Source organism: Pyrus communis, chromosome 3 (assembly GCF_963583255.1).
Source record: "Pyrus communis chromosome 3, drPyrComm1.1, whole genome shotgun sequence".
Taxonomy (NCBI): domain Eukaryota; kingdom Viridiplantae; phylum Streptophyta; class Magnoliopsida; order Rosales; family Rosaceae; genus Pyrus; species Pyrus communis.
The window spans coordinates 4,813,612-4,824,652 of NC_084805.1; the positions used below are offsets into that span (position 1 = coordinate 4,813,612).

The 11,041-nt window shown below is 36.1% G+C and overlaps 1 protein-coding gene and 1 long non-coding RNA gene across 2 annotated transcripts; both read right to left on the bottom strand.

The window, feature by feature from the left end:
• Positions 1–162: 162 nt before the first annotated feature.
• LOC137729065 (uncharacterized) lies at positions 163–1,727 on the bottom strand. The gene is made up of 3 exons (XR_011067962.1): positions 1,269–1,727; positions 688–790; positions 163–593 (listed from the first exon to the last, which is right to left on the bottom strand). It is a non-coding gene; the product is annotated as an uncharacterized lncRNA (long non-coding RNA).
• Positions 1,728–2,681: 954 nt separating this feature from the next.
• On the bottom strand, positions 2,682–3,293 carry LOC137729063 (auxin-responsive protein SAUR20-like). Its single transcript, XM_068467884.1, has one exon. The coding sequence runs from the start codon at positions 3,267–3,269 to the stop codon at positions 2,868–2,870; it is 402 nt and encodes a 133-aa protein (XP_068323985.1). The 5' UTR covers positions 3,270–3,293; the 3' UTR covers positions 2,682–2,867.
• Between the last annotated feature and the right edge of the window lie 7,748 nt (positions 3,294–11,041).

Here is an 11,041-nt window from a genome sequence, read left to right on the forward strand (position 1 = left end):
ACCTCATCATTATCACCAGTTGCATGTTCCACATCCTGTCTATCACACATATCATGATCATGTGTTGAGGATATATCAAGGAAATCACGTGGTCTCGTTTTGATTGCAACGTGCCATTCAATATTTGTTGGGTCTTGTACATAGAACACTTTGTAGTGCTTGTGATGCGAGAATGAAGGGGTCACTCGCAGAAAAAAATCTTATTGAAGTTAACTAATCTAAAGCCATATATGTACGTTTTTACGCCCTGACCAGTATTTTTGGAAGTGTCATCAAACCAGTTGCACTTGGAATAATACCACTGTGCGTTCTATATGGTACTTGATTTCAAATACACCAGTCAGAACCCCATAGTAGTCTACCAAACCAATAACAGGGTTCCGGTCACGTGGGCTAGCATAACTTGGAACATCAAACTGTAGGAAAACACCGTAGTTTTGGTATTTCCCATTGGATTGTGTGCCTCTTACTTTGAACATGAACCCATTACATACAAAAATGTTATATCTCTGACACCACTTACTAGGTCCATTAGCAAGCGCCACCAAGTCGACAGTTGCCCTTGGATCACCTGATTGTTGCAATTGATTAACCTACACAATTTACACACAGGTTCATATGCATAGTTAAGAATAGGAAGATAAATAGGAAACCATTATACGTAGAATCAACTTATTCCGTACTAACATGTTTTTCAAACCAATCTGGGAAGGAATTAATAGCTTCTTTCTCTGCTTGTAGCATGGTTACACGCCTCCCTTGCGTTCTTTGAGCATTCTCCACGTAACTTCTGTATGTGAAAATAATGTCAATGTCACTCTATATAACCACAAGTCAAGATTCAAAATTTGGTGCCATTCAACTACAATCTATAACATTTAAGTTTAATCACCTCCTATATTGTACCAACAAATCATTTGTAATAGGAAAACAAAAATTCAATCGATTTTATGAGTGACATTGTATGTATGAGTCTTGCAACAGATTTTAGGGTGCAGGGGATAGTAACAAGTTCATATAATTCACCAGAAGAAGGAAGAAAAGAGTTCATATACTCAATACTATCTATCGGGCAGTCATTAGTATAACAAAGCTTAAAAACTGAGGAACAGAAAGGGCAAAAAACTAGGAAGCCAATAAAGAAATTCTTTAGTTGAACCCTAAAACGTGAATAATTGGAGAATTGAAAGATTAATAAGCATGATAAACAAATTGAAAAGTTTGATCTAAAAAATTTTGAATATTAAATATAAGAAACACAAAATTACTTGTTTTTACTCCCCAAAATCAATTCAATGCCTTACAGGCCCAAATTGATTGTACGAAACCCAACTGAAAATAAATAATGAACTGAGGAGCTTAATCTGTTGAGAAATTGAAAGACAAGGTTTGAGAAGCAGATAATCAGCATCCTGGGAATGGAGCTTCCGCTGCCCACGCCCATCGCCAACTAAACGAGGCCGCTCATTGTCTTGGCCGCTACGCCCTGTCTGCATCCTGCCAGTGCGACTCGTTCGCGAAACCGCTCGACTTCAGACAAGATGCAATACTGGCCGAGAGATGCGATTAGGGTCCAAGGCTCTGTCCTTCTATGGGTTTTGGCCTCTATCTCCCTTTTGTTTTTCACTTGCATCCATAGTTTCTCTTCTCAGGATGAGTCTTCTCCCCTTGCAATATATATCGCAGCTTTCAAAACAAAAAAATTATGTATCACAACTTTCAAAACAAAAAAAATTAACCAGCACCACTTCGGTGTCTACAAAATAAATAATAAAATAAAAATGTAGAAGAAAAGTAATTTTAAGAAATAAAGTTATTTAACAGACACCAATCATTGGTGGCTCAATTTTGAAGGCCACTGATATTAGCGGCATCCTACTGTAAAGACACCAAAAAATAGTAAGAGTGACAACTTTATGTCTATGGCCACCAATTGCAAATGGTGTGCAAAAAAATGGTGGCCTAGCATAATTCTAGTAGTGAAATGCCTGTTTTCACATGTCGCTGATTTTGTAATCATGTATCTATTCTTCCAAAAGGATTCATTTCTACAAATTTTAATTTGATCTGATGGCATCGGTGGTTATTACTTGGAGACAAGTTCATGTGAAATTTCCATTGTTGCTTAATTTTCTCATTAAGAAATTTTTAATTATGGATTTCCGGTTGCCGGGCACTGTTCATGCTAAGAAATTCCAAATTTCTTCAAAGGCGTTGGAATTCCTAAATGAGAACTATAATATATTATTATTTTTTATTCTGCTGGTTATCTTATATATCTTATGTTTGGGTTCTAGTGAATTCTTATGTATCCTACATCTTTCTATCACCCGTTAATTTTGGGCATGACACCTCAACCATGATAAATCGAACGTATAATTAAGGAGAGATTTGTTAGCCTATGGCTTTGTATGCCCCGCTATTGATTCAGTACTTTGTATCCATTAATCTCTGTTAAGTAGTTACCTCCATATAGTAAGGCTTAGCTAAGTTGTCTAGCTAAAGCAGTGAGCTCCTAAACGCTTAGATGTAATTAGGAATGAAACCATGTAATTATAAGTTGTAAATCCCGATTTGAGATTTGCAACAAAAACATGGTACAGCACAATTCCAAAAATTGTAAAACTGAGCTGTTATTTTCACAGCAAAATAGTATTTCCCTTACAAAAATGCTGTGATCATTTACCGAATTATTACTGCAACTTTTATGTACATCAGAGCCAAACATCCTTATCCACATTTATAATCTTCATTCACATCATCCTTCAGAGAGTACATTTCGCACTCACAAAAGGGAAAAGTATTTGTACAGTACGAAGAAAAACTTTGGTTACAAAAATGTGACGCAACTCGTAATCACAATGAATTCAAAACTGAGAAATAATATCAATGAAGGTATCTTGTCTGCAGGGAATTGTTAGACCACCCATTGGATGATCAAATCCAAATTCTTGTTCAGCCTCACTTAGCAAGTCTTGGAATGAAGGTTGGTTGAGGTATGATATAGGAATGACAAACCGCTGTCTCTCGTTCTCCCCAACATAAACCGCTAAATAACCTTTTGGGACATCTGCTAAATTATATGAACGACCTTGACTTGAATTTGAAAAAGACCGCCGAAGAATTTTCTTTGCATGAGTTACACTTGGACGACGGAATCCCATGATTTTATGTCTCTGGAGAAATTTCCGGTGGAAGTTATTGGAGCAAGAAGAAGAGAAGGGTTGAGAATATGCAGTGGCTTGAATGGATAGCAATGCAAATCTCATGAAATATATATAGTTAAAGTTTTATGTAGGATGTCCTCGTTGAAAGAAATATGTGGTCACAATTAAGACCATATTGATATAGGGCATAGAAGGGACACTGATCACATGGTGCTGTTTTCCACCTCAACGTCAATATTTTAGATGAAATACTGCTGGACAGAATGCACTACTTCAACAGAAATATATTCTCAATCACCACCAATTAATGTATTTTGACAAGATGATGAATTTGAAGACAGAGCCATGTGAACTTGCAAATGCTTCTGTCTTTAGATTTTTTTTCAATCCCATTCAATTTCCTGCAGACCACTCACTCAAACTTTCTTATAACATCATGTTGATTGTTAGGATTACCAGTGATCTTGTCGGCGTATCTTCCGAACATGAGTAGGACATTATGTTTTATTTAGTTTCAATACGTATGTAGCTGTAGGGTATTATGATTCTTCATTTCTACTCGTACATTTTTCTTGATTAGATGGAAAGACATGTCCATGCGATTTTCCACGAGAAAATGACTATCAACTGGCTCCACCACGGTCCTTCACCAATCATATTTTTTCCGTAACCGATGTCCTTGAGAAATTGGAAGTCATAGCCACGTGAACATTTAAATGCTTGAGCTGGGTCACTTGACAATCCGCATTCAATTGCCACTCTCGGCAGCTGTATAGATGTAACTAAAACTGTTTACATCCCACCTTTAAGATAATTCCCTAGCTAATTAGATCACAGACAGGCTTGTAACAACGTGGAGCCAATGCTAATTATTTGTGGACAAATTTTTTTCGTAGCAATTAATATTTTTCCTCGTCATTCTTTGCAATTTCTAAAGGCTTATGTCTAGAAGGAAAAGAGCCGCAATGCTTCATACATTCTCTCGCCAAATATCATATGTAAATGTTCTGATTATTGAGGCTGAGAAACTTTATATGTAATTATAAGCCCGGGTTTGCTTGCTGCTCTTTCTTAGAGCTTAAATTTATCAGATCATTTGAAATCTTACAGAGAAATTTTAATACCATGGGTTTCCTGATAACATTCATCAAGGTATACACAGATGAATGTTTTGCAGAAAAAGTATAAGAACTGTATGAGAAGAAATGTAGAGAGAGAATCAAGAGAATGCAGACCTTGTTACTTCTTAGAGATAGAAAAGATAATCACACTATGATTCGATACAAGCTTATATAACAACCGAGCATAGCTTATCAGCTAATCTATCAATGTAACTAACTTTTAACAAACTAACAGACTACAATAGCTGATGTGGTATTCCTAACTAACTGTGATGATGTGTCAAATGATGTGGCAGTAGTCATATATCTTCCACATTTCCGGTTGCCTGGTATTGCACATGCTAAGAAATACCAACCACCATCAAGCCCGTCAGATGTTCCTAAAGGTTATTTTGCAGTCTATGTTGGGAAGGGGGAAAGACAGAAGAACCGGTTTGTGATTCTGGTTTCATATTTGAACCATTCCTTTTTCCAAGATCTGCTAAGTCGAGCTGAATAAGAATTTGGATACGATCATCCAATGGGTGGTATCACACTACCCTGCAGTGAAGATACCTTCATCTCACTTCCCGTTTGTGTGAGTAAATGCTAAGGAAGTGAATATGCGTTCCAAATTCACGCCCAAAGCATCATCATTTTGGAACTCGCGATATATCAAGCTGAAGAATAGGCTAAGATATGATTGAATATATCCAAACGCCTTCTTTAGTCGTCAAGCTGCTCAGCAGTAAGATACACCAAATTAAGTAGTCAGAATGACCATGTCATGAACTTTCAAAGACTATTGTCCTCAAATCTAGGAACCCAATTTTGAACTACAAAAAGAGTCAAATGCTTTCTTTGAAGCCCGTATGGTGTAAATTCTTCGTTTGTAGTTCTTCATCCATTCTTGTCTTATACTTTTCATTTTACTTCTTGGCATTGAACTTGTGATCGGTACTTGTTAAGATTTGAATATAATATTTAGGAGTTCATTTTAATTTTCTCATTGTATCATTCATCTAGAGCAAGTTATGTAACTTTCTTTGTACAGTCTTTTATTGTATCATACACACAAAATTCTCATACATTACCAATTTTACATAGCATTGGAGCAAAGTTCCCTGAGTTTTTGCTTTGTAGCCCTCCACTACAAATCCAAGAAACCTTCCACAAACAATATGGGAGATATCAATTAATAAAAAAACTAATAGTTGAAATATTCTTTTGATAAGATGAGTGATTTTTTTATGGACTTTTAGGAATTTAATTTATGATTTGTAGTTTTGACCTTCTTTCGAGAGCTTAGCATTCGACCATCCTTTTAGATTAAATGCCTATTTGAGACAAGGTTTGGAATATTCCTACTAATGTGAATTTGAGGTTTGCCGATTAATCTTCCGCATTAAGTTACTAAGTAGGATAGGTTGCACTTATTTATGTACGAATTTGAGAGTGTTACACCAACGCTACTGCCGACTACACTCTTTTGTAGGGCTCACTCTACATCGTATTTCAATAATCTAAACCGTCCATCTTTTAGGTGTTTCCTCATTGATCATTTCTACGAAAAATCACCCAAATCCAAAACCATTTGACCACTAGATTAAATGGTAGTTATATTAGTATTTCTTTGAAAAATCATATTCGTCTAGTGTCTTCACTACAATTAGATGCCTTAATAGTTTTGAATTTGCCTAATTTTTTTATAAAGATGATCTATGAATGTTGTCAAAATATGTTTATTCCAGCTAATTGCCCTCAAAATTTCATGAAAATTACAAGAAAAGAATCGATGTGGATCATAAATACATTTAAATACTCCCTCATATGTTTTGGAGAGGAAAAATGAAGTTTACATATATAGGATAAAAGACAACTTTACTGCCTTAGACCATCTCCAAAGAAGATGTTAAATATTAGATAAAATATGATTTCACTTCATGAAAGGATAATGTTACACTCTAAGTATTTATATACAAGTATCTTGTAACTACTAAGGAAAAACAAATATAACAAACTAACAGATTTCTTAACAACTAAGTAATATCTCTAGATTTTGTAGTTACAATATTGCCCTTTATATCCCCCCTCAAACGAAACTGAGGTACTCAAAGATGAAGTTTGTCACAGAGGAATATGAATCTTGACTTGGAAAGAGATTTGGTACAAATTTCAGCCACCTGATCTTGAATACAAACAAAATGCACAGAGATCTGTTTTGCCAATACTTTTTCCCGAATGTAATGGTAGTCTATTTCAACATGCTTTGTTCGAGCATGGAAACTAGGGTTCTTGGCAAGAGATATGGCTGAAATATTATCACATCATAAATGGGGAGAACATGGCAAGCAATAACCAATGTCAACCAACAGTTTACATATCCAAGTAATCTCAGACGCAGTGTTGGCAAGAGATCTGTACTCTGCCTCTATGGAAGATTGTGCTACAGTTGGCTGCTTTTTAGCACTTTAACTAATCAAAGAGTTTCCCATAAAGATACAATAGCCTCCAGTTGATCGTCTATCTAGAGCACAACCAGCCCAGTCAGCATCTAAGAAAGCAGTGAATGAGGGATCAGTTGAACACTTTGAGAACCATAAGCCAACATCAATAAAACCCTTCAAGTACCTTAAGATTGGCTTAACTGCCTGGTGATGTGAAATTCTAGGATTTTGCATGAATTGACATGCAAGGTTGACTACAAAACTAAGATCCGATCTTATCCAAGTAAAATATTGTAAAGCGCTAACTAATGAACGATACTCAAAAGCATTCTCAAGTAATAAAAACTCATGATCAAGTTTAGAGGTGCTGAGTGGTGTACTGCAAGGTTTGGCTCTAGCCATTTTGGCTTTAGATAATAGGTCCACGATATATTTTGTCTGAGATATGAATATGCCTCAAGATGATCTTTTAACTTCTATGCCAAGAAAATAATGCAGAGCTCTAATATCTTTGATTGGAAAGAGTGAGCTGAGTTGTTTAATCATTTATTGACATGATACAGAAGAATAATCAGTAACTAAAATGTCATCCACATTAGGATGAAAACCAAATTTGGAATATTTTTTACAAATAGAGAATGGTCACTTTGAGAACCTACAAAGCCAAGAGAGTGAAGAGCCTCATGAAGCTTCTCATACCAAGCTTTGGGAGCTTGTTTTAAACTGTACAAGGATTTAGGCGAGTGACAGACATGAGATGGCTTGGTTGAATCTTCAAAGCCAGGGGACTGTTGCATGAAAACAGATTCAGGAAGAGTACCATGTAAAAAGGCATTGTTTACGTCGAGTTGGTTTAAAAACCAATCATATTGAGCTACAAGAGTTAGTAGAAGCCTAATGGTGACTGGTTTAGCTATAAGACTGAAGATTTTAGTGTAGTCTAAACCTTCATGTTGATTGAATTCTTTTGCAACTAGTCGGGCTTTGTACCTATCTTTAGTTCCATATGGCTTTCTCTTGATTCGAAAGACCCACTTGTAACCTTCAAGGTTATGAGATGAAGACTTAAGGACAAGAGATCGTGTGCCAGTATTGTTAAGGGCATTAACTTCTTCTTGCATTGCTTGACGCCAATGAAAGTGATTTGAAGCTTGAAGATAAGCATCGGAAGTGCGGCACTAGTCAAATTTTCGTTGTTAAAGCAAAACAAGTTTTGGGAATGTTACAGAGACCTAGCAGCACGTGTTGTAAGGAAGGAAGTAGAATGGTACGTTTTGAGGACGCATATCTTTGGCGTCACTTCTCAAAATTCTGCCAGGGATACCACTGATGATAAAAGTAGATTACACCATCAATCCACTTTCTCATACTACATCAATTCCTCCTGTATCTTTTTCACACACTTGCATCATTGAGAAGACTTAGTTACAAAAGCTTACCAAATAGGAATTTACCCAACCAAATGCTTTGTCTTAGAGAATCTCAAACCTAGTTTAGAAGACGAAAAACCAAACCTAGGGTTTGTACCTGGTTTTCTAACAACTTATTTGGGTGACGATTAAAAACCATTAACTCGTACTTCAAATTGATGATCTCTCTGACCAATTCTAGATTCCGAGTTTTCTTCCTTAGTCTGAAGAATTTGCAGTAGTCGTACTGACGACCTTCTCACCTATTCCGACATCAAGGTCAAATTCTCTAAACATTGGCAGTCAGCTTTGTACCAAAGTCCCCAATCGTTAGCTTTGATTAAATTAGTACTTTTTTTGGGAGACGTGATCTTAGTAAAAGATATTCTTTTCTTTTTCCAAAAGGTTGTAGCGGAAGAAAGTTGATATTCTCACAAAGTGTTGTGAGATTCGAGATATACTTGGTCTTGTCGAGTTTATAGACAATTGGTTAGCGATTTTTCAGCTATAGTGTTTTTCCTCACTTATCGGCCAAGAAAAGCTAGTTTAGCTTGGGGTGTTGATTATGAATAAAGTTTCTGACAATTGAACTGTTGTCTCATCTCACCTTTGTTTTACGCTTTTAGATGACATTGATCATTTTGGAAATCCATGATGACGTGTTTTTTGGATGTCCCGACTATGCAGAGGCAGCATGACGGAGTATCACTTATATTTTCCAATGGTTAAAACCGTTCGAAATGAATCATCATATACATGACCTAGAGTCAACAATTATCATCTTCACTTGAAAATTGGATGACACTTCTCTGTGGAGAAACGTATCCAAAATCTTCACCAACCTCACAAACTTCCCAACTACACTTTCTCTCGTAAAGAGCTAAATTCATGGCAACAACGATGGAGGAACCAAACCAAATCCTACGATTGCACTATTGTGTATCACCCCGATTATGCAAAAAGACGTATCTACCTTTGAAGTACTTTCAACCTTTACTATTCCATTTTAGTTGGAATTCATGAGTAGTGGTTTGGTGTTACCTACAAATCATCAAGAATCATTCGAATGGTTGTAATCACTTTTTGTATCTGAACGGAGATGGAAAATATCATCATAAGCTCCCGGTACAAGGTATTTTGTACATGTGGAGATCATGATGATGTCTCAGTGATCATCGACCGACATGACAAGTCAGCTCATTTTTCATTGGTCCAGAAGGGCCATATCTAGTTCATTTAGTAAAATTTCTCATTCTTGAATTCTTCAAATTTTCTGAAGTTTTGATCGGTGTTTAATTTAACGGTGATTCCATATTCATCTTCTTGTGCTGGAAAGCATTTCAGTTAACCATGAGTACATGTCTACTCCACTGCTTTCCATTTTATTTCTGAGGTAGACAGACGGTCAAGTATATTCGTTCGGACATTGAAATTTTAGTTGTGACCATTAATTCTTCAATCACCCAACAATTACTCTGCTGAGTGAACCTTTACCGTTGGTGATTGAATATTCTGTAAACTACCTTTGTAGTGTGAGGTCATACAGTCAACTTAGATATCTTTAATTCTAGATTTGATGGACTTGTTTTGACCCTCAAATTCTTGATTTAGCCTTCTCAACTTATATTTTCACTAAAATCGAGAGAAACTCATATTGAATATGTTCGCTAAGGCATTGTGGATTACATTGTTCAATTACATGGTGCGCATATCACTACCGTATCTCACTATGATGCGCATATCACTTCTCAATCTTGGGAAGTCTTTGGAGAGCCTTGGGTACTAAGTTGTTATTCAGTGCTACATTTCACCTTCAGACTAACGCCCAGTCTGAACGAATTATCTAGACCTTAATGTACATGTTATGTTTTATCTGTTCTTTAGCATGGTTGTAGCAGACACTTATCTTTTTGAGTTGTATGTAACTATGGTTACAATTTTGGTTCGGCTATGGTATTGTTTGGGCCGTGGTATAGATATTTTATGCATGGAACATGTTTGTTAAACGAGTATTACGAAAAAGGTATTCAAATGATTGAGTTTACAACATAGAAATTGTGTAATGTTGATGACGTTACCCAAGAGGGTAGTTCGCTAGCGCAATCGAGGCTTATTCAGACGATTTATGTGTATTTCCAATGAGGGGCAAGAGGGTAATATTGAACCCTTGGGAATTTGTTACTTACTTATCGGGACAACAGTGAGTTGTTGGTATTACGGGCTGCAGACCGTAACATTGAGAACTTATTTGTTGAACTTGTTAAGCAAGTAGACATTTAGTCTACATTAGCATTTTATTTATTTATATGTCTAGTTATTTATTCATCATCTGGGCTAGACTCAAAGATACTACACACTTACCTCCGGAGTACATGACACTACGAATGCGTAGGTAAAATTTTTCTATGCTCAATTTTGTTTTCAGTACAACTATTTTACTTTATGTTATTATATATGTACTTTGACGTTACGTTGTTATATACCTATTTTTCTATTATATGTTTTTATAAAGGATTTTATATTTTAGTATTGTACTGAAGGATAATGAAAGTTTGAGTTTGGAGGCACGAAAGAGAAATCATTGCACTCCGATCTCGATGGAATGACAATCTCTTTTATGCAACCACTCAAACTCGATTTCTTCGATGTACATTGTCTTTCTATCCTAAGTATCTTATGCATATCAAGTGTTTTTTAAGGTGGGTAGAATGTGACAACCATTCCCTAAATTTACGTTTTTATTTATTTTAATCGAGGGAATTGACGAAAATGATCCTAGAGGCAAGGACTTTGACTTCCGTTGACCATCGTCTAGAGAAAGATATGCCTTATTCCTTTAGTGTATTTGTGTAGTACTCGTTGGTACAAACGCATAGGTGAAAACCGTTTGCGAGTCCGGATTATAACGGTATAGTTAC